The sequence below is a fragment of the Oncorhynchus gorbuscha genome, unplaced genomic scaffold (assembly GCF_021184085.1).
Source record: "Oncorhynchus gorbuscha isolate QuinsamMale2020 ecotype Even-year unplaced genomic scaffold, OgorEven_v1.0 Un_scaffold_2249, whole genome shotgun sequence".
Taxonomy (NCBI): domain Eukaryota; kingdom Metazoa; phylum Chordata; class Actinopteri; order Salmoniformes; family Salmonidae; genus Oncorhynchus; species Oncorhynchus gorbuscha.
In genome coordinates, this window is record NW_025746809.1 from 13,408 (window position 1) to 37,885 (window position 24,478).

Below are 24,478 nucleotides of genomic sequence, written 5' to 3' on the forward strand. Positions count from 1 at the left end.
ATAAATACAGTAGGGAAAGAGGTAGTTGTTTGGGCTAAATTATAGGTGGGCTATGTACAGGTGCAGTAATATGTGAGCTGCTCTGACAGCTGGTGCTTCAAGCTAGTGAGAGAGATAAGTGTTTCCAGTTTCAGAGATGTGTGTATGGGGATATCTCCCTGAAATCAAAATGATTTGAAGCCATTGAAAACCACACATTGTACAATGGCATTCTTAGAATGTATATATTTTTAAATCATGATTGTTGTGACCATGGACGGGTCTTGGACATGTCCACGCTTGTTGGCAATGACAGCAGAGACTACATATCCCACAACTATGAACAACACAGGGAGGAACAACGTCATAACGCATTTGACGCTCGAGCTTTCAGATGTCAGATTGATCGAGTTCGTTTTGCATAGCCGGTGCCCCGGATGAACAGAGTTGACTCATTTTAGATCATTCCATTGGTCCTGAACAAAAATCTCCACACAATCAGGAGCACCGGGCCATGAAAACTAATACGACCACTTCTTCGCTGTCTAAAAAGTGTACAGTTTGGTAATGTAACGTTATCGAGTTAAATTCGCCGGAATCATATGTGCTTTCGGTTTATTTATTTTTAAAAAACTAGAAGCCCTGCGACACGGAAACAAACTAACGCAACATGCATGAAGATTGAAACAGACTTGCATCGTAGTTGCAGGACAAGCCGCAGCTTCTGAGCGGGGGTAGATGCAGGGAGGGAGGAGTAAAGTCTTTGTAGCTTCCCCTCCCCTCGTCAAAGCAAAGGGGAAATGTCTCTTTCTAAAGGAGGTAAGAATTTTAACAATAATGTTAATCGTGCAACAAGACTGAATTTCCGACAAAAAGATGCAGTGCTGGAAATCAGGGTTATGTACTGAGTCATTGCATTAGACGTTTTTAAAAATATCAGTTCGTTTCCGGCTTAACGTTAGGGTCTGTCCTTGTACAAAGTTGCTAGCTAACTCCAGCTAGCTACAGTACAAGTTGTAATGTGGTGCCTAATTGCATTTCTCTGTAACCTGGCTAGAAACCATTACATGTATGCGGATTCCCGTGGTTGGTTGTTTCTGTCAATTCCTGGAAATTTAAACAATTGTTTGTGAACACGCGATAACGTTAAGTTAGGCTACTTGGGGCTGTAAGTTGCAACTGTTGCTTGTTCGTTAGCTACCTTCCTACCGAGCTAACGTTACCTATAGCATTGTCTATTCGACCAAACGAAAAGTGCGTAGCTGGCCACACCGGTATCGATGTAACGTGAGCGATATCTCGTGCGTTATTTCATTGGGAGCACGCATGCCATGCCTCGCGACTTGTCGTTTTGATGGGAAAACATGAGTCATGTATTTTTCCGACAGCGTTACTTGGGTCTAATATTACCGTGTGCGTCGTCTCTCACGCATTCTTGCAATAGTTGTTCACTTATATTTGTCTCGCATATTTTCTACCAATGCCTGATCCATCATACAGTTGGTCTCTCTCTGACACTAAGTGATGTGTAATTAGCAACAAGCAATGCTGAATTAAAAACACCTGGTGGAAAATAAATCAAGGCCCTCCCTACGTCACACATGGGGACATTGTTGTGGATGATGTGATATTATGCTACACCATCGTTTCCAAAACTCTTGTCCTGGGGATCCCAAGGGGTACACATTTTGGTTTTTGCCTTAACACTAACCGTTACACAGCTGATACAAAATATCAACTGATTATCAAGCATTCATTATTTGAATCAGCTGTGTAGTGCTAGGGCAAACAACAAAACGTGCACCCCTTGAAGTCCCCAGCACCAATTTGGGAAGTGCTGATCTACACAATCCTAACTGGCATTACCACCAGGATTGTGAGAGGCCTGCTCACTGACTATTATGCTATCACAGGCAGCCCCTCTATAGCCTAGCTACCTGAATGCATGTGTTGACTTGTACTTCCAGCGACTTCTGCAACCTGTGGTTGTACAGCTGCTACACTGTTGTGCTATGCTGACGTTATTGGTGCTCACCTTTCTTTGGGAGCAGCAACAGCCTGTTTGCTGATAGTAAAAGTGTAGGATGAGTCCTGGGTTTTCAGTTGTGTCTGGACTTTTCTTGACCGCTGTAGCCAGTTTCACTTTAAGGTAATGGGTGGAGTTGGCTGAAGTGCTTTGCAATGCTTGTTTGTTCATTTCGAGTTGCTGTTGCTTAAGGAGGTTTTACAACAAATAATGCGCTCATCTACAATGGTGTTTTCTCTGCCCATACAATAAATGTCAGCTGCAATGTGACACATTTTCAAGCACCCCGTTTTTTGTTTTGTTTTACAACAACCTTTTAGTAATTTAGCAGACGCTCTTATCCATACTGATTTACAGACAGTGCTAGGCTTTGGCACAGTGGGTTAACACGGTCTGACCGGTGTGCCTTCTGACTGGCAGCCAGTCCCATCCTGGGATGGTTTATCTCCATGGAAAGTGCGTTGTAGTCCAGGACTAGGTTTATAGGTAAACTAATATGTATTTTATTCTTATCCCCATTAGCTGTTGCTAAAGCAGCAGCTACTCTTCCTGGGGATCCACAAAAAAAACCATGACATAATCCCAGAATGTCAATAGACAAGAACAGCTACACATGTTAAACAACAATAGAACCCTAAAAAGGTCCTACTGACAGTTACACACATTACTGAGTTACCCACACATCAGTACATGTACTTATGCCCCAGAGTTATTTGGGTCAGAAAGGGGAGAGGCATTGTGATGTGTTGTTTTATTCATGTTTTTTCTCTTTAAGATAACTTTGCTGTTTGCTTGAGTCATTTGAGATGGAAATGAGTTTCACGCAGCAATATCGGGCCGATTTCGACAACAACTAAGAACGGTGAAGCACAAGGCTAAGCGTCTCTGCTGTTTTGGTCCCGTACCTACTACGTTGTAGGAGTGTGACGTGAACCCGTGCACATACATGCACAGGAACTCTGACAGTGAGCGAGTACTGCTGCTTGTCCAGAGTGAAAAATAACCTGTTACTTGGTAGCTTCATCGTTGCCGGTTTAAGCGGGTTGATGGTGGCTCGTGACCCAGCTACTCACGCCGTCATCCAATGGGCTGCCCAAGAATTCTGAGTATTTATCTTCACACAGAAGACATAGCATACCTTGTGCAGGAGGCTTCAAACCAGTGCACCTGTCTGTGACTAAAGCCGGGTGGGGTTATTTTCCTCTAGAAGGTAGTGAATCACCTGTAACATGAGACACACACCACAGCTACGGCTGTAGCTAGATTAGTCAGCATCAATTATTTCAGTTTACCGCCTATAGGCTCTTGTTGTGCATGCTTCAGGCCGTTGAGGGGAGGCTTCCTTGGAAATCTGCTCTATTGCTCGAGTTGTGTCATGTCTGATGGCGGCGTCCAAACTCAAGAATCGATGGCTGATGTGCACATTCATTCCATCTTGTGAATTGAATGAAAAATCAAGTTGATTTTGGTTACATATGGCCTTGACTATACCCACCACTGGTTATTTTACAATGCTTTACAAAACGATCTGTGTAGCAGGTAGAATGTCACATTGACACGATGCTGATGGCAAAGCAACTCGTATAGTGGAGTGTAAGCCCACTGTCTATAACCAAAGGGTTGTCGTGCAGTAAGCTTATTTGGCTGGGTTTAGGGTTCAGGTGGATGTACCAGGGGTTCAGAAAGCTGGAGGAGAGCTGTGCCCAATGATATCATGCTTCCCAAAGGATCACGTGACAGCTATTCAGAAAGGATGTCTTGTTTGGTTGGGAGTCATCCTCTCTTGCCTGGATACAGGCACAAGAGGGAAGTGCACACCTGCCCCAACCCCCAAACCCTGAGGAAGTTAACACAGTAAGAATCGTCCATATGGGCTCCCATTTGTAACATGAGAACTTCCAACTTGGTTTCGTCGACGTCAGACATTCCCACAAAGAAAGTGTTGGATACTGCATAGTCCCATGCCTGAAATGCTTAGAGTTGTAGGATTTTTAATAGCTCCTTCATTGATATGAGGCCTGATGTCGGCCTAGCTGTCAACTAGTCAAATATGTGACCTCAGACGCTCAAGGTATACTGTATGTCAGGGAGTTCAGCTGAAATAGAGTGCCACGTAAGATCCGTTTCTGCCTTGCATTTTAGCTATGCATTACGAGCTAAGGCCAGTATTTAGCCAAACTAAATAGTTTCTTGCCATGCTTAAAACAATGTTGCGCTGTGGATCAGCTTTAATATTGCAGATTGTGGCTTCTAACACTGTAATTGTCTGCATCATTTCCAATCCCCCATATATATATTTTTTTTTAAATAAAAAATAATATATATTAACAACAATTTCATTGAGTTTACTGAATTACGGTGAAGAAATCAGTCAATTGAATTTCATCTGGATTTCACATGACTGGGAATACAGATAAGCATCTGGTCACAGATACCTTCTAAAAACATTTCAAAATGGGACTCAGGATCTCACCACGGTATTGTACATTCAAATTGCCATCGATAAAATGCAATTGTGTGTCGTTGTCTGTAGCTTATGCCTTCCCATCCCATAACCCCACCGGCTTCATGGGGCCCTCTGTTCACACCCTTGACATCAACAAACCACTATCACAGTGTCATCCGTTTTGTCAACGCCCCGCCCCATATACTACCCACCACTGTGACCTGTATACTCTGGTTGGCTGGCCCTCACTTCATATACTACCCACCACTGTGACCTGTATACTCTGGTTGGCTGGCCCTCACTTCATATACTACCCACCACTGTGACCTGTATACTCTGGTTGGCTGGCCCTCACTTCATATACTACCCACCACTGTGACCTGTATACTCTGGTTGGCTGGCCCTCACTTCATATACTACCCACCACTGTGACCTGTATACTCTGGTTGGCTGGCCCTCACTTCATATACTACCCACCACTGTGACCTGTATACTCTGGTTGGCTGGCCCTCACTTCATATACTACCCACCACTGTGACCTGTATACTCTGGTTGGCTGGCCCTCACTTCATATACTACCCACCACTGTGACCTGTATACTCTGGTTGGCTGGCCCTCACTTCATATACTACCCACCACTGTGACCTGTATACTCTGGTTGGCTGGCCCTCACTTCATATACTACCCACCACTGTGACCTGTATACTCTGGTTGGCTGGCCCTCACTTCATATACTACCCACCACTGTGACCTGTATACTCTGGTTGGCTGGCCCTCACTTCATATACTACCCACCACTGTGACCTGTATACTCTGGTTGGCTGGCCCTCACTTCATATACTACCCACCACTGTGACCTGTATACTCTGGTTGGCTGGCCCTCACTTAATATACTACCCACCACTGTGACCTGTATGCTCTCGTTGGCTGGCCCTCACTTAATATACTACCCACCACTGTGACCTGTATGCTCTCGTTGGCTGGCCCTCACTTAATATACTACCCACCACTGTGACCTGTATGCTCTCGTTGGCTGGCCCTCACTTAATATACTACCCACCACTGTGACCTGTATGCTCTCGTTGGCTGGCCCTCACTTAATATACTACCCACCACTGTGACCTGTATACTCTGGTTGGCTGGCCCTCACTTCATATACGTCGCCAAACCCACTGGTAAAGCTCCGCCTTATCTCGGCTCACTGGTCACCACCCACCTGCAGCACGCGCTCCAGCAGGTATATTTCACAGGTCACCCCCAAAGCCAATTCGTCCTTTGGCCGCCTTTCTTTCCAGTTCTCTGCTGCCAATGACTGGAACGAACTGCAAAAATCTCTGAAGCTGGAGACTCTTTTCTCCCTCACTAACTTTAAGCACCAGCTGTCAGAGCAGCTCTCAGATCACTGTACCTGTACATAGCCAGTCTGTAAATAGCCCATCCAACTACCTCATCACCATATTGTTATTTATTTTGCACCCCAGTACCGCTACTTGCACACACATCTATCACCCCAGTGTTTAATTTGCCATACTGGAATAAGTTTTCCACTATGGCCTATTTATCGCGTCACCCCCCTTATCCTACCTCATTTTCACACACTGCATTTAGACTTTCTCTATTGTATTATTGACTCTGTTTTTTTTTCCATGTGTAACTCTGTGTTGTTGTTTGTGTCACACTGCTTTGCTTTATCTTGGCCAGGTCGCAGTTGTAAATGAAAACTTGTTCTCAACTAGCCTAAATGGTGAAATAAAAATAAATACAAAAACAGCCTGAGGTGTGTTGGGTCATTGTCCTGTTGAAAAACAAATGATTGTCCCACTAAGTGCAAACCAGATGGGATGGTGTATCGCTGCAGAATGTTGTGGTAGCCATGCAGGTTAAGTGTGCCTTGAATTCTAAATAAATCACAGACAGTGCTTTACTGGTGACACTATCATACCTCCCATGCTTCACGGTGGGAACCACACATGCGGAGATCATCTCACAAGGACATGGCGGTTGGAACCAAAAAATCTAATGTCCATTGCTCGTGTTTCTTGGCCCAAGCAAGTCTCTTCTTGTTGGTGTCCTTTAGTAGTGGTGTCTTTGCAGCAATTCGACCATGAAGGACTGATTCATGCAGTCTCTGAACAGTTGATGTTGAGATGTGTCTGTTACTTAATCTCTGTGAAGCATTTATTTGGGCTACAATCTGAGGTGCAGTTTAACTCTAATGAACTTATCCTCTGCAGCAGAGGTAACACTGGGTCTTCCTTTCCTGTGGTGGTCCTCATGAGACAGTTAACTGTAATGAACTTATCCTCTGCAGCAGAGGTAACACTGGGTCTTCCTTTCCTGTGGTGGTCCTCATGAGAGACAGTTAACTCTAATGAACTTATCCTCTGCAGCAGAGGTAACACTGGGTCTTCCTTTTCTGTGGTGGTCCTCATGAGAGACAGTTAACTGACTGTTTTTTCTCTTTGCTTATTTGACCTGTTCTTGTCATAGTATGGACTTAGCCCTATTTGGTAAAATACCATCTTCTGTGTACCACCCCTACCTTGTCGCAGCACATCTGATTGGCTCAAACGCATAAAGCAGGAAAGCAATTCCACATTCACTTTTATCAAGGCACACCTACCTGTGTGTTAATTAATTCCAGGTGACTACCTCATGAAGCTGGTTGACAGAATGCCAAGTGTGCGCAAAGGGTGACTACTTTGAAGATTCTCAAACAAATCAAAATATATTTGATATTTAACACTTTGTTGTTACTATTTGATTCCATGTGTGTTATTTCATAGTTTTGATGTTTTCATTATTATTCTACAATGTAGAAAATAGAGAAAATAAACTGTGGAATGTGTAGGTGTCAACTTTTGACGTGTGTGTGTGTGTGTGTGTGTATGTATATATATATGTGTGTATATATATATATATATATATATATATATAAACAGTTGTATTGGTTGCAAAAATGTTGTATAATTTTAATTGGAAAAACTCAGTTTTGAATCCGGCGTCGTTTTGTGAATCCTTACCTCCTCCCCTTTCCACTTGCCGCTCCATTTTTGCAGTGATGCTGCAGTCAGTTGGTTGTAATTTTGAATACAGCAGACATTTCCATATTTTTGTTAACAATTCCACCCATCCTATTTATATCATTTACAAATATTAAACCATTTTTAAACATATTTTTCAAAAATGTATATTTTTTGTTGTTGTTGAGTAAAACAATATTTGTTTAATCCACCAGAAAAGACAGAACAAATATTAAACCAAATTTGCAACCAGCTTTCTATGGCTGGTTTTAAAAATAGCGATATTTTGGAGAAAGTGAATGATGTTGAAAAAGGCCATTTCTTGCCATGCTACTTCAGTTGGGACAAAGGCTGTTTTTATACTGTTGTTCTAGGTCATTTTAAGAAGGTTTTGAATGCTCTTTTTTTAGCTCGACGGAGGAAATGAACATCTATTTTTACTCTGCTGGGTGCATGTGAGCATAGCACAAGTCAATGAATCTCCCTCACTGTGTTTCACTGGGAAGTCAATGAATCTCCTCACTGTGTTTCACTGGGAAGTCAATGAATCTCCCTCACTGTGTTTCACTGGGAAGTCAATGAATCTCCCCTCACTGTGTTTCACTGGGAAGTCAATGAATCTCCCCTCACTGTGTTTCACTGGGAAGTCGAATGAATCTCCCTCACTGGGAAGTCAATGAATCTCCTCACTGGGAAGTCACTGAATCTCCCCTCACTGGGAAGTCAATGAATCTCCCCTCACTGGGAAGTCAATGAATCTCCCTCACTGGGAAGTCTCACTGAATCAATGAATCCCCTCACTGGGAAGTCTGAATCTCCTCACTGGGAAGTCTATGAATCTCCCCTCACTGGGAAGTCTATGAATCTCCCCCGCTGTGTTTCACTGGGAAGTCTCTATGACTCCCTCACTGGGAGCTGGATGTCTGCAGTGGCTCATCTGAGGAGAGCACGAGATGCTACCAGTCCAGTCTATATGAACTTGCTTTCCTCCGGATATGTAGGTTATTTGCTTACATTTAGCCTCCCTGTATGTACTGCAGAGAATCCACCCACGGTTAGGCTGCACTGTATTACCCAGCCAACACAGCACACCCAACCTAAATGCTTCACTGAAACATTGCATAACGGTGCACTGCCTGTTTATGAATGGTGTCTCTGATGCTCTCTGCAGCCCTTTTCCCAGTTAGTGGTACAGGGAGCCATTGGAAGCTTTAAACAGCAAGTGGTGTTTAAGTGTCTGGTTACTTCTGAGCCAATGTACACTATATACGAAGGTATGTGGAAACCCTTCAAATGAGTGGATCTGTCTCTTTCAGCCACACCCCATGCTGACAGGTTTATAAGATCGAGCACACAGCCATGCAATCTCCATAGACAAAAGTTGGCAGTAAAATGGCCTTACACGGAACCCAAACCGGCTGCGTGCGTGCGCTATCGTGCATACATACATTTATTTTGTCCCCTACACCAAATGCGATCACAACACACAGGTTAAAATATCAAAACAAACTCTGAACCAATGACATTAATTTGGGGACAGGTCGAAAAGCTAGCTAATTTGTCCTATTTAGCTAGCTTGTTGTTGCTAGATAATTTGTCCTGGGATATAAACATTGAGTTATTTTACCTGAAATGCACAAGGTCCTCTACTCCAACAATTAATCCACACATAAAACGGCCATCCGAATCTAGTCCAACGCTCTAACCACTAGGCTACCCTGCCGCCCCCACATTTAACCAGGTAGGCTAGTTGAGAACAAGTTCTCATTTACAACTGTGTGACCTGGCTAAGATAAAGCAAAGCAGTGCGACACAAACAACAGAGTTACAAATGGAATAAACAAGCATACAGTCAAATAACGCAATAGTCTATATACAGTGTGTGCAAATGGCGTGAGGAGGTAAGGCAATAAAAAGGCCATAGTTGCAAAGGAATTACAATTTAGAAAATTTAACACTGGAGTGATAGATGAGCAGATGTGCAAGTAGAATTACTGATGTGCAAAAGAGCAGAAAAGTAAATAAAAACAATATGGGGATGAGGCAGGTAGATTCAGTGGGCTATTTACAGATGGGCTATGTACAGCTGCAGCGATCAGTTAGCTACTCAGATAGCTAATGTTTAACGTTAGTGAGGGAAAAATGTCTCCCTGCTTAAGCGATTTTTGTTTTATTAAAAAAAAAAAAATGCAATTAGTTTCAATCATTGGCAGCAGAGAACTGCAAGGAAGGGTGGCCAAAGTAGGTGTTGGCTTTGGGGATGACCATTGAGAGATACTTGCTGGAGCGCGTGCTACGGGTGGATGTTGTTATCGTGACCAGTGAGCTGAGAAGGCGGAGCTTTACCTAGCATCGACTTATAGATGACCTGGAGCCAGTGGGTCTGGCGACGAATATGTAGCGAGGGCCGACTAGAGCATACAGGTCGCAGTGGTGGGTGGTAATAAGGGGCTTTTGTGACAAAGCCTTCCCAGAATTGTGGAGACTGTTATAGCAGCAAAGGGTGGACCAACATACTTTTGGTTATGTGGTGTTTCCTTGCCTAATGGCCTGTCTGGGTTAGAGGGAACATCATCATGTCCAGGTCAATGACAGTTGTTGTTCAGGACACGTACCAGGATGCATCTCAATAGTCTCAAGTGTTGTCATTTCCTCGTGTTCTTTCCAACACAGATCTACCAACATGGAGCAGAGCCTGTAATTGGCTACCTGCCAAGGTGGCTGGTGTAGAAGACATGCATGGGGTTGCTTTAGAGTTCATACAGCTGCATCTTCAAACGCAGTCCATCAAATCTGCCTTTTTTAAACCATTACACATGCATTTTATTTTGAAAGTCTATTATATACACACACACTCACAGTGGGGCAAAAATGTATTTAGTCAGCCACCAATTGTGCAAGTTCTCCCACATAAAAAGATAAGAGAGGCCTGTAATTTTCATCATAGGTAAACTTAAACTATGACAGACAAAATGAGAAAAAATCCAGAAAATCACATTGTAGGATTTTTAATGAATTGATTTGCAAATTATGGTGGAACATAAGTATTTGGTCAATAACAAAGTTTATCTCAATACTTTGTTATATACCCTTTGTTGGCAATGACAGAGGTCAAACGTGTTCTGTAAGTCTTCACAAGGTTTTCACACACTGTTGAAAGTATTTTGGCCCATTCCTCCATGCAGATCTCCTCTAGAGCAGTGATGTTTTGGGGCTGCCCCACTGTATATATATTATTTTGCTTCAGTAGTGATCAGGGGCATAAAAATATAGTTTACCTTCACAGAAAATACATTAGTGCAACACATTCGGCAGAAAATAGCTTAATTCATCAGATGACAATAGAAGTGCAACTCTATTTGGCATTCAGCCACACAAGTAAATGAGCTTACAATGAAAAAGCTAGCTATATATTTTTTAATGTTATTTAAAAACAATTTTTTTAGCAAAAAAAACAAGACATGGCCATCAAATTTCTAGTGTTTATCATAGAAAGAATGTTGCTAGCTACATTTCCAGATGTTTTGCTGGAAGCTAATCGTGCATTTTACCAGAGAAAAGTAAAACAGAGAGCCAGTTCAGAGTCCTGTCTGCTGATAGAATGCCTGTTTACATGCATTCTCATCTGAGTGAAGTGCAACTGAATCAGAAAATTAGTCTAGGCACAAAAAAAGCATTTAAACCAGCATTTTACAAAACGCAGCAAGATTTTTCTTTTGCATTTTTATTTTTTGTCTGAAAACACAGAATTCTGCATTTAACAGGACCTCTGCAAACGTACCTGCCAATAGCGGGCAGAAATCAACCTGCCTCAGGCCCCGGATGAGAGCAGATCCTAAATATCTTTCTGCTGCATCACTCCCACTCATCCAATGTTGTGCAGATCAGGAGAGGAGGAAAGGGTCCACGTTTAGACTATAGAGGCACAGTCCTCGTCTGAATCCCACGTTCCTTCAGTTGGGGTTGTTGTTTTACACCAGCATGGCCCCGTTGCCCTGGCCTGGATGAGAAGTCCCCACTTGTTGCTTGTGAACAGTGTTTATAAATGCACTGCAGTGTGCATTTCACACAGGGAGAGGTCTCTGGTCTCCATTGTGTAGGCAGAAGCAGACCTACTGCAGGAGCTAACATGAGTCACTGTTCAGTCAGTATTCCTCTGATTATGGTTGAGACTTTGGTTGGGACAAACCAAGGTGGTTAAACTGCTGCTTGTATTACAACAAGGTTAGACAAAACTGAGGGTTAATGAGTGAGGTAATCTGTTTCTGCTTTCTCGCTCTCTCTGTGTCATCGTTCCGATTTTTGAGCGAGTCGTTCACCAGTTTTCTATTGTTGAACAATCTCTGGGTAGATAACACATGGAGCTGTAGAGTCACTAACACGTTACAGTACAAGTCGGAAGTCCACACCAAAAAACAGAACCAAGCATTCTCACAACACATGGTTCAACTGGGGGTTTCTCTGTTCTGCTTTATTGAAAGTAAAAATTGACAGGTCATGGTATAGATAAGTTTTCTTAAAGAACTAGACTGATCTTTCCTCTCCCTATCCTCTCCTCTCATAGGAAAGAAGAAGAACCCAGGCCTCAAGCTCTCCAAAGAGGTCTTTGATCAGCCCCCACCTGCAGCCGCAGCGCAAGGCTTCTTCTCTTTCATTGGTTGGTCGGATTCCAGGTGGTCTTTTTCGTGGTCGCGCTGTGCATCTCAGAAGATTTCTACATCATATTAACATGGTTTCTGAGATGGTGGGCTAAACACTTCTCCAGATATTGTGAGAGCTCATTATCTGTGCAGCACGACTCCAAAAAAAAGATGCCCTGGAAATTAGCCACTGCTGTGTGTTTGTGACAAACGTGACGATGACCTCAGTGCAGATGATGTGTTTTGTTTTAATTTCTTAATAATGGTGACGAGGAAAAGCACTGAGGCCAGAGAGAAGCTAACAAAAGAAACCGGGAGAGTGTGCTGAACAGGTAGCTGTACAGTAATAGAGGATGAGGTTATGGTTTCATATGCAGATGTCATTACCTGAATCTCTTCTTTCACACCCCTAAATTATACCAGCCAGGTTTCACATAGCATCTTGTCAAACTACAGTCATACAGTGTGATGTTCAATAAGAAAGAGCATTGGTTTTTTGTGTTAAGTTTGATATCGATGTCACTTTTTTAAACGAATGCATGGTATTAATCCCACTACCTATCCTCTCTCCTCAGCCCCCCTCGAGATCTGGATTCCAAAGCCTGTGTTACCATTGGAGAAAAGGTAGGGAAGGGAGGAACGTTTGTGTTCAGGCTGTAGTACTTCACTTTCTATCACCTTTTGTGGTTTTACTTGGGTCATGTTCATTAGACACCAAACGGACGAAAACAGACAGAAACAGGGAGGGGCTGCTTGGGGTGTATTCATTACGCCGATTCTGTTGGAAAATGTTTCTTAACCGGATTGGGGACGGACCTGAATTTGTCCAATAGAAACTCATGTTTTGTAACTTTGGACTAATGTTTACACCCCTGGACTGGTCCTAAAAGAAGCACTTACTTTTGTTTTTCGTTGCTAAGCTTTTTGAAAATGTTTTCTGTTGCATGTCCTAATGAACACAGCCGTAGCGTTTTCTCTAATGCCTTTACTGGTTGACTTTGATGTGACTGATAGACTTTTCTCACGCTGTGCATCTCAGACAAACGTGACGATCAACTCTGTGCAGATGATGTATTTGTTTTAATTTCTGAATAATCCTGATGAAAGAAACCACTGATGCCAGAGAGAAACTAAACAGAAAGACCGGGAGAGTGTTGAAGAGAGTTGTACTGTAGTCAACGATAAGTATATGGTTTTAGTGTCAAAATGGTGATGTCATTACCTGACTCAGAAATCCTAAACTATACCACCTGGGTCCAATAAGAAATATGTATTTTTGTTTTCCGATGGGTCCTAATGAACACGACTCTGGGGTTTTCTCTCTTGCGTGTATTGGTTGAACTTGATGTGATTGGCTGAAAGACCTCTGTCTCTCTCCACTGTGTTTCTCCTCTGGACAGAACTTTGTTGTGAAGGCAGATGACTTAGAGCAGATTGGGGAGCTGGGTAGAGGAGCGTATGGCGTGGTGGACAAGATGAGACATGTGCCCAGTGGGCTTATCATGGCCGTCAAGGTGGGTGGAGTGCTCCAGGGTGCATGTTTAATGAGCCTATGTTATGGAACGTTGCAGATAGAAATGCCATGAATAGAGACAACACGATTCCTTATGCCAGAGGCGTGTTTGTTCTACATAGCATATGTGTATCTGAATGTTTCAAAATGTTGCCTTCTACTGAAACAGACATTTTAGATTTCTGTACATTGCATTCGGAAAGTATTCAGACCCCTTGATGTGAATAAGGTATTTCATTTATTTATTTATGAATTACTGAATCCATTTTAGAATAAGGCTGTAACGTAACAAAATGTGGAGTCTACGGTTCTGAAATCTTACCGACGGCACTTTATCAGAGATGTTTATTCTATATTTATATATCTGAGATGTTGATTAGATAAGTGTGCGTGTCACTTTTAAAGACGAGCCACACAGCTCTATCTCAACAAATTTATTTATATAGCCCTTCGTACATCAGCTGATATCTCAAAGTGCTGTACACTCCTGACCAACACAGACCTGTGCTGTTTTGACAACTCCTATGGTCATTTTGGGCTCCCTAGTGGCACAGCGGTCTAAGGCACTGCATCTCAGTGCTAGAGGCGTCACTACAGACCCTGGTTCGATTCAGGCTTTATCACAACCGGCCGTGATTGGGAGTCCCATAGGGCGGCGCACAATTGGCCCAGTTTTGTCCAGGTTAGGGTTTGGCTGGGGTAGGCCATCATTGTAAATAAGAATTTGTTCTTAACTGACTTGCCTAGGTAAATAAAGGTTAAATATGTTTTTATTTTTTATTGTCAAGCCAAACGGGACAATGAATGACCTCTGTGCAGATGATGTATTTTGTTTTAATTTCTGAATAATCCTGATGAAAGAAACCACTGATGCCAGAGAGAGAAAAACAGGTAGTTTAACAGTAATAGAAGAGGTTATGGTATCGTATGCAGATGTCATACCAAATGTAACGTTTATTTTCACCGGGAAGTCATCATCTTTAACAAGAATGCCCCTGAACTATATGTAATTTACACACAAAATAAAAGAGATAGTTAGTGTTCCTGGGAGTCTTCCATTCAAATTGCTGTGGTCTGGGCCAAAGGGCTTTGTTCCTTCTAGTGATTGTATTTCTGTGACTGCCCCCCCCAGAGGATCCGGCCACAGTGAACACCCTGGAGCAGAAGAGACTGCTGATGGACCTGGACATCTCCATGAGGACCGTGGACTGCTTCTTCACGGTCACCTTCTACGGCGCTCTCTTCAGAGAGGTCAGCTCTCAGCACCACATCTGTAGCACAGCCTGGGTTCGCCTGGACACTGTCACTCAGCACCACATCTGTAGCACAGCCTGGGTTCGCCTGGACACTGTCACTCAGCACCACATCTGTAGCACAGCCTGGGTTCGCCTGGACACTGTCACTCAGCACCACATCTGTAGCACAGCCTGGGTTCGCCTGGACACTGTCACTCAGCACCACATCTGTAGCACAGCCTGGGTTCGCCTGGACACTGTCACTCAGCACCACATCTGTAGCACAGCCTGGGTTCGCCTGGACACTGTCCTCAGCACCACATCTGTAGCACAGCCTGGGTGTAACACGTGCTGACTAACGAGATGACACCAGTCAGTGCGCCCTACGTGCTAAAGTACTATACGTGCTAAAAGTCCAACCTCAAAATATAAATGGAAAAAAACTAACCTGTGAAAACAACATTATGGTGGAAGCCTGTGGCTCGGCTGGCTTTCACTTGGCCACTTCTTTCTTCCCTCAAATACATCTTCAATTCAGTTGGGTTTTCAAACTACGATTAGAAGTAGTCTCCTCTGTATTAGTCATGGAAGGACTTGTTTGTTTTTCTTTGTGTGTCACACTGACTGTGCAGATGCTGTATTTTGTTTTAATTTCTGAATAATCCTGATGAAAGAAACCTCTGATGCCAGAGAGAGAAAACAAACAGGCTGAGTATTTTAAAGAGGTAGTTGTACAGTAATAGGTGTTGCTCTGCGTTGCCAGGGTGACGTGTGGATCTGCATGGAGCTGATGGACACGTCTCTGGATAAGTTCTACAAGCAGGTGATCGATAAAGGCATGACCATCCCTGAAGACATCCTGGGGAAGATCACTGTAGCGGTGAGTGGACACCTGGGTCGTGTTCATCAGGACACGCAATGGAGATCATTTTAAAAAGGATTTGCAATGGAAAACAAATGAGTTTCTTATTGGTCCAGGTAGTCCCTCCCTGTTTTAGGTTTTTATTCTGTTTGGTGCCTAATGAGCACAACCCTGCAGGGTTACTGAATAATGCTTATAGCTGCAGTATAACTGACCTCTGTGCAGATGATGTATTTGTTTTAATTTCTGAATAATCCTGATGAAAGAAACCACTGATGCCAGAGAGCGAGAACAGAACAGAAAAACATGCATAATACTGAAGTACACTTTCCTATTGATATGATTTATATTGTCATCTTTAAGAAGTGTCCACAGCAGCTTGTTGTGATGCTGTATAAGGAACACAGTTCCCTCAGGTTATCTGGAGTGACGTCATTACAATGCAGTGTGTGTAACTGCTTCTCTCTCTCTCCAGATCGTCAAGGCTTTGGAGCATCTGCATAACAAACTGTCAGTGATACACCGAGGTAAATGAAGGATACGGTTTTGGTAGCCTGCCGAGCTAAAGCCAAGGCAAACACAGCTCCCCAGCGAACACAAGTCTTCATGTCATGGGCACGGTTTCTCATCACTCGATCACCTCCTTTACTCATGTTGATCTGAAATGGTCCTTGATTTGATTTGCATTTTTATTATTATTTGCTCTCCGCCACGCTTGGAGGGACTAAACTATTCCTGATGATTAAATGTGTTTTTTTCTAACTTTGTGCAGATGTGAAGCCGTCCAACGTGCTGATCAACACACAGGGCCAGGTGAAGATGTGTGACTTTGGCATCAGCGGCCACCTGGTGGACTCTGTGGCCAAGACCATGGACGCCGGCTGCAAGCCCTACATGGCGGTGAGTAGGAATGGGTGCGCTCTGACACCTTCTCGGCCATGTTCAGTAGGCAACAGGGTTTCTGTTAGCTGGTAATAGACGGCTTTTGTTGTTAAAAAAAAAAATGAAAAGCCAAAAAAATGTAGCTGCCGAGGGACAAAATATAAACTCCTATTGCAGAATAATGCGTTTTAACCTATTCATTAACCTATTGGCCGGTCAAGCTTACAGTGCATTCGGAAATTATTCAGACCTGATTTAAAAATGGATTCAATTCATTTATTTTTATAATGACAAATCGAAAACAAGTTTTTAGAAATATTTGCAAATGTATTACAAATAGAAATAGCTTACTTGCATAAGCTTCCAGACCCGTTGCTATGAGACTCGAAATTGAGCTCAGGTGCATCTCGTTTCCATTGATCATCTTTGAGAGGTTTCTACAACTTGGAGTCCACCTGTGGTAAATTGTTTCCCATTTCTATATGCTACGGTATGTGTAGAGGCTTCAGTGCATCACACACCACTTTGTAATGAGCTGGAGGCTGTAACATTTTGAAAACAACTTACATGTAATTGTTTGGAACCTGAATGTTTTACTTCATGTTAGGAGACATGTCTTACTTTCCTTCAAAGTAAAATGCCACCATAGAAACGTGGTGGTAATTATTTTTATTATTTTAATGCAGGTGTAGAAGCCAAAGGCACAATCCTAGTCATGTTAGCAACCCGTGCTAGTTGTTGCATCTAGTTCTCCCCTCTTTCTAAATTGTGTGTGATTTTTGACAAGCGTGTTTTCATGCTAATTGCATTATGGAATAAACATCGGCGTATAACCTACTGCCTTGTGCTCATTGTTGTGCTGATAATGTGAAGAAATGATGGTTTATTGACATTTTACATTTTAACCTTCTGCTCTGTTGCATCAGCCTCGTTATTTTATTTTAATGTTGCCAAGGCCTACTGGTTGTATGAATTTGGGATCCTTAGCCCCACAACTGTCCCAGAAGCCTACGAATAGAATAGGTCAACTTTTCTGCTGTGGGGGGTACTACTTTGACATAGGCGAGTGATGTTGCTGTTTGTTTCTGGTCTTGTTGTCTGAGGAGAAGGACACGTGACAGTCATTCTAACATCTTCAAATTGCTTATCAGAATTTGGTTATAAGGACGCACACCGTTGCGTCCTGGAGTGGCATGTTCTGTTAGAATGAATAACCATCATCTAAGAGTGATTTCAGTGGGTGGACTCCCTAATCAGATTACACACCCAATGTCTACATTTCTCAAATGTCTGTTAAAATTAAAATGCTGCCGGTCAAATGTACTGCACCACATTTTCCTAAAGGAAACCCTGTTTTAGAGAAGTTTGACACGTAAGAAATCAAATGAAACCTGTCCGATATGGAAGTTAACGTGGTACCTCCTACGTTTCCATTTTGTGCCGACTGAACACGACCCTGGTTGCAGCCAGGCTTCTTCAGGCATTGGTTGGCCAGATTCCAGGTTCTTCTTCGTGGTCAAGCTGTGCCTCTCAGGAGATTGCTACATCATATTGATGTGGTTCCTGAGATACTAAACGTGACGATCACCTCTGTGCAGATGATGTATTTTGTTTTAATTTCTGAATAATCCTGATGAAAGAAACCACTGATGCCAGAGAGAAACTAAACAGAAAGACAAGGAGAGTGTTGAAGAGGCAGTTGAACAGCGATAGTGAGGAGGACTGGGGAGAAGAGGAGAGGTGGCTCTGACACCGTCTGGGCCACGTTCAGTAGGCATCGCATGGAAAACGTCTAACACAACAAATACTTAACACGACCCTGGTCTAGTTGTGGCTGGGAGCGCACTGCCTGAATGAAATAGAACTGGTGCTTGTTGTGTTGATGTCGTTGTTATATGTTACAGTGGTATTCTTATCCTATGTGATGGCGTTGGTGTCATTGTGTAATGGTGTTGATAGTGTTTTCATTCCCTCGGTTTCAGCCAGAACGGATAAACCCCGACCTCAACCAGAAAGGCTACAGCGTTAAGTCAGACATCTGGAGTCTAGGAATCACAATGGTGAGTCACAGACACCATCGGCTATTCTTTCAACAGCAGGGTCATGTTCATTAGGCACCAAACAAGAAAATGGGACTGAAACGAGAGGGGCTACCTGCATTTATGTGATTGTTTTCTGTTGCACCATTAGTTTGTAACAGTGTGTCCTAATGAATACAACCCTGGTCTGAGTGATGATTCTACTCTATTGTCCCATGTTTCTTTGTGATGGTAAATACCAGACTGCCTCCCTCTGTGGGATAACAAACCTCTGTCTGGTCCTCTGCCCCAGATTGAGCTGGCCATTCTGAAGTTCCCCTATGACTCGTGGGGTACACCCTTCCAGCAACTGAAGCAGGTAGTGGATGAGCCCTCTCCACAGCTGCCCTCGGACCGCTTCTCCCCTGAGTTTGTGGACTTCAGCTCCCAGTGGTGAGCCCATCTCTCTCTCTCTCTGTCTGCTTTCCAAATGGCACCATCTTCTGTTTAGTAAGGAAGGAAATCACAACTCATTTATTTAACCAGGGGTCACCTTTTTTCTCCCCAAATACTGTGAAAATATTTGGTGGAATGGTTCCACGCTGAAAATATACAGAAACATTAGTTTGAAAAAGACTAGTGTATTTTCCTAAGAATTATTAAGCCTAAACATACTAAACCAAACTGATGTTGTGGCTGTAATTCATCAGTGTGAGCAGTATCTCAATGTTGTTAATCCATTTAGAAAATTCCAAAGAACAGGCAGAATAAACTAAATGGAACATCTGTAGGCCTATATTGAAAAGACAGATTTTGGTTTGTAACCGTGAAGAAATTTCAATGTTCCAAACTGAGTCCCGTCCCAAACTGAGCCCCGTTCCAAACTGAGCCCCGTTCCAAACTGAGCCCCGTTCCAAACTGAGCCCCGTTCCAGACTGAGCCCCGTTCCAGACTGAGCCCCGTTCCAGACTGAGTCCCGTTCCAGACTGAGTCCCGTTCCAGACTGAGTCCCGTTCCAGACTGAGTCCCGTTCCAGACTGAGTCCCGTTCCAGACTGAGTCCCGTTCCAGACTGAGTCCCGTTCCAGACGATCCCTGTTTGAGAATAACAGTTCCTGATGCACATCACTTCACACTGGCAACCCTTTTTTTCATTTGGAAAAATAATCTGTTGTGTTTTCTTGTTATATTAGATCATGTTTTTAGCTCTAAAATAGGTGTCTTGACTGTGATGAGTGCTCAGGAAATGAACAAAACCAGGCTATGCCATTGCAAAGCCACAGAGTTCTACATGCAAGCTCCCCTGCTGAGGTTACTGCCTTTTAGAAGATTCTGTTTCACCATATAATATAACAAGTTGATATTATGGTTTCAAGAAATTAATCTTAAATGGCAATTGTTTTATTGACTGTATATATATATATATATATTAGTAAAATTATATATTCTATATTCTGACTTCTCTAAAAAAATAATTGAGTAACTCGAACAGTAAAAACAAAAAAAGGGTAACCCGCCCATCCCTACTATTTAGTGCACTACCTTTGACCAGGACCTATAGGAGTAGGGTTTAGAGCCCTGGTCAAAAGTAGTGCACTGTATAGGAAATATGGTGTTATTTGGGATGCTGCCTGTCTGGCCTTACTGATGATGCAGTTGAACCAAACACCACCAGGTGGCCCTGCCCTGCTGTCCCCTCCCTGTGGGTCCAGGCCTGGGCACTGTCCTGGTGTCCCCTCCCTGTGAGTCCAGGCCTGGGCACTGTCCTGGTGTCCCCTCCCTGTGAGTCCAGGCCTGGGCACTGTCCTGGTGTCCCCTCCCTGTGAGTCCAGGCCTGGGCACTGTCCTGCTGTCCCCTCCCTGTGAGTCCAGGCCTGGGCACTGTCCTGCTGTCCCCTCCCTGTGGGTCCAGGCCTGGGCACTGTCCTGCTGTCCCCTCCCTGTGGGTCCAGGCCTGGGCACTGTCCTGCTGTCCCCTCCCTGTGGTTCCAGGCCTGGGCCTGGCCTAGTGTCCCCTCCCTGTGAGTCCAGGTCTGGGCACTGTCCTGGTGTCCCCTCCCTGTGAGTCTAGGCCTGGACACTGACCTGGGGAAAAGACAGCCTGGAAATGAATGCACCTACATTTTTGTGAATGACCCAGTTGTCCTGGCCCACTCTATAAATGTCATGCTGTAGCTTTCATGTAGGCTTATCTGGTGTAAATGTGTTATGGTGTACTTAGAGTTGCACAATTACAGCAACTTTCCCAGGTTGGAGGATTCTGGATTTCCTGCTGATTCCTTTTGATTCTGGGAATCTCCTAACTGACATCTGGGAAAACTTTCCCAAAAATCCCAGGTTATCAGAATGTTGTCCTCAAACAGGCTTCGATGTGTTGGGGGCTCTGGTCTTACTAAAGGTATATGGTAAGAAGTGTCCAGTATTGAGGTATGTTTCTCAGTTGTTTTGTTTTGTTCTCTCTCTGCAGCTTAAGAAAGAAACCCAACGAGAGACCCGCCTACACAGAACTAATGGTTGGTTTTAGATCCTCATCAGCATTTGTTTAAATCAGTGACCGGTGAATACGTGTGTAATGTTGTTGGATTGTAGGCGTTGTTGTTCTCTCTTCATTCACAGTATCTTTGTAAAAGCTCACTTCCTCTCTCTGTTTCCTCTTTGTTATGTGTCCACAAGAGGACAGGCTTACCCAAGTGTTTAGTCAAACCATGATGATGATGTATTCTTGTATTTAAGTCTTGTGTGCACCACATATGTGTAAGTCTTGTGTGTAAATGTGTACTTTCTGTTGGACTCCTGTTTTATTTGAGGAATTGTTGACTCATGGTGTTTTCTCATATATATATTATTTTTTTACAGCAACACCCCTTTTTCACCCTGCATGACTCCAAAGAGACGGACGTAGCCAGCTTTGTCAAGATCATCCTGGCAGACTGACAGGCCCCTCCACCCACCAGGGTAGGAGGTAGGCGGGACTTCTCCACCCACCCACCAATCCAAGGCCTTTCAGAAAGCTCACTGGAATTGATCTGCCACACAACTCCAACTTTCTTTCCCCAAAGACTGACGCCAGCTCACAGAGGCCACGTGGGACAGCGCTTGTAATATGAACTCAAGATGTTGATGGTGTCCACCCAAACTGGAGATGGTCAACTCACCCACGGGTCCAACAAACCTTTCCCTCCCTCTACTCCTACAAACTGAACTGATTCAAACTCCTCACTGTACCAGTTTTCTGATTGGACAGTGTCTGTCAGCAGGAAGAAAATCTCTCTTTACACATACTGTATGTCCATCACTCTGAATTACACAGAAAGCCAAAAAGAATTCGGTGAAATGTGTTCGTCTCTGTATAATGAATTGAAAAGATATATATTTTTCATTTATGCGTTTTTGTTTTTCCTGATACAGTTTGTAATACTGTATATTTTCATCAAATATGAATTTAAGGGTGTGTCTTTACTCTTTCTGAATGGTATCATGAGGGGAAGAGGTGACCTACATTTCTCGTCTCGACTTCTTGTGATTGGTCAGTAATGGGACGGCAGCTGCTGTCGTCGGGCAGGGTTTTGGGAGGCTCTGGAGGGGTCAGACTCAGTAAGTTTCTTTGTAGAGGGAAGTTCAAAGGTGAAAGCGTGACTGGGGGGCCCTGTACAAAAGGAATTGCAAGTCCTACCTAGGTCTCTTTGGTGGCATGGGAATGCAAGGCATCTGTTATCATCTGACCCTATATACAATCCCCTCACCCATCTGTATACGCCCCTCTGCCCCGCCCCTTCCTAACCACCTGTATACGCCCCTCTGCCCCGCCCCTTCCTAACCACCTGTATACGCCCCTCTGCCCCGCCCCTTCCTAACCACCTGTATACGCCCCGCCCCTTCCTAACCACCTGTATACGCCCCTCTGCCCCGCCCTTCCTAACCACCTGTATACGCCCCTCTGCCCCGCCCCTTCCTAACCACCTGTATCTGACCCTCTGCCCCGCCCCTTCCTAACCACCTGTATCTGCCCCGCCCCTTCCTAACCACCTGTATACGCCCCTCTGCCCCGCCCCTTCCTAACCATCTGCTCTGTCACCAAGAGTGCTGTAAAGAGTATGTGAACAGTGTATTCTCATATAGTACATGGACTTGTAATTGGGAGATGATAATGTAACTATCCAGACTCTGCTGTATTTATCTTCCAGTCCCTCCGAGCCGTTTTTAAAAAGCTGTATTTTCATTATTCATTGACTCTTATCACTTGGTTTCCTGGATGTGGTTGGGGGCTGCTGTTTAACCCATTTTAACTTTTACATTTGTAATTTTTCTCAATTTCCTTTTCCCGAGTGGCAGACAGGAGCGTGTCAGTATGGTGTTTGGTCCCTGAAGCACAGAGGCCTACGAAGCCTCATGCCTTTACACGGACAGGACGTCAGGGAACATCATTTATGTGTGTTGAAGATGTAAATACTATTTTGGACAACTTTTTTTTTCTCTTTTTAAATGTAACGTTGGCAACGTGGCGGCAGAGAGGACGTGTGGTCGTGTGCTACGCGGCTGATTTGATGTGTTCTCGTTGGTTTTAATGCAGTCGGTGTGTGAGAGAGGCAAACGCAGCCTGCTGACTCCTCCTGTAATCATCTGTTTGATCGATCTGCTGCAGCCACCTCTCAGGTTTCAATGCCCTGCTTTAAGTCGGCGGAGGCGGCCATGTTTATTTCCCCACCATGTTGTACCTCTCTTCAGCGCTGGGTTGCGTTCATTAGGTGCCATACGGAAGAAAACAAACAGTGAGGAACTAATGTTCGGTTCCACGTTGCAAAATGTTAGACGCTTCCCGTTGCATGCCCCAATGAACGCAACCCATTATGGTGGAAGACTACTAATGTGTGAGGTCATGCTAGGCTGTGAATGGGTACCTGCCATCTAGGCTTGAATCCCAAATCGACCCCCCCCCCCCCCCCCAATCCCTAGACAATCATCTAGGTCTGAGACCGATTTGGAGGTATGAGCACTATAACCAGGTGAAGTAATCACCATATTGGTTACTGTTTCCACTCCATACTTTCTAGAAGTGCCCTGGGGAGAAGGGAGGCTCTGGGTTGATCTGGAACTCAACCCTCTGGACTCTGCTATGCAGTGGCCCTCAGGTCTTCCATCAGGACTATGAGAATCCTGCCATGTGACCACCAGTGGTGGTGGTGGCACTTGCCCTTAGTGTTTTTAGAGTGCGCCCAAAAGGATGCCCTATTTCCTGTCTCTTCTTTCTAGGGAAGCGGGTGCCATTTCAGACACAGCCCTGGTCTGTAACTGGTAAGCCTACCCGCTCTTCTCTCAGCCTCTCTGACGTACATTGTAGTGGGCTTCTTATCAAAGTTGGTGGATGAGGAGTATTTATAATATGTGAGTAAAGAAGGGAAAGCAAATAAAGAGCTGCTGTGATTTGACCTTTTTTTCTTCTTCTTGTGTCGGCCAATCTTAGAAGTGGACCACTGTCGTCCTCGGAATAGTTCCGTTCCACTTTTTAGTTCCGTGAAGCAGACGAGAGCAGTGAACAACACATTACAACCTAGCTTGATGGGCCCATTCACAATGTGTTCATGGCTATCCGACTGACTGTTAGTTCTTTATGGGTCACTTTGTAGTTTGTGAAGCCTAAGGATCTAGAAGTGGAGTGGGACTATTCCACATAGTACAGAGGCTCCTCACAACACACTGATTCATTATGTGTTGAGAAGATGGAGTAATACAGTGTGGATGGAACTACAGGCTGATGACTGGGTGGATGGAACTGTACAGGGTGATGACTGGGTGGATAGAACTGTACAGGGTGATGACTGGGTGGATGGAACTGTACAGGGTGATGACTGGGTGGA

The 24,478-nt window shown here is 44.0% G+C and overlaps 1 protein-coding gene across 1 annotated transcript; it reads left to right on the plus strand.

Annotated features, from left to right (window-relative positions):
* The first annotated feature begins 779 nt into the window (after nucleotides 1-779).
* LOC124025444 (dual specificity mitogen-activated protein kinase kinase 6-like) lies at nucleotides 780-24,049 on the plus strand. The gene is made up of 12 exons (XM_046338882.1): nucleotides 780-798; nucleotides 12,039-12,108; nucleotides 12,690-12,738; nucleotides 13,515-13,628; nucleotides 14,762-14,878; nucleotides 15,626-15,742; nucleotides 16,200-16,251; nucleotides 16,497-16,624; nucleotides 18,589-18,666; nucleotides 18,938-19,077; nucleotides 21,091-21,136; nucleotides 21,480-24,049. Exons 1-12 carry the CDS (start codon nucleotides 780-782, stop codon nucleotides 21,555-21,557), a joined length of 1,008 nt encoding a protein of 335 aa, XP_046194838.1. The 3' UTR covers nucleotides 21,558-24,049.
* The last annotated feature ends 429 nt before the right edge of the window (nucleotides 24,050-24,478 follow it).

Excerpts from the sequence above, each read along its gene's own strand:
- LOC124025444 (XM_046338882.1), top strand. Across the intron at positions 12,109-12,689 it reads CCCCCACCTGCAGCCGCAGC|CCCCCCTCGAGATCTGGATT; the intron begins GCAAGGCTTCTT and ends CTCTCTCCTCAG. Across the intron at positions 16,252-16,496 it reads ACTGTCAGTGATACACCGAG|ATGTGAAGCCGTCCAACGTG; the intron begins GTAAATGAAGGA and ends AACTTTGTGCAG.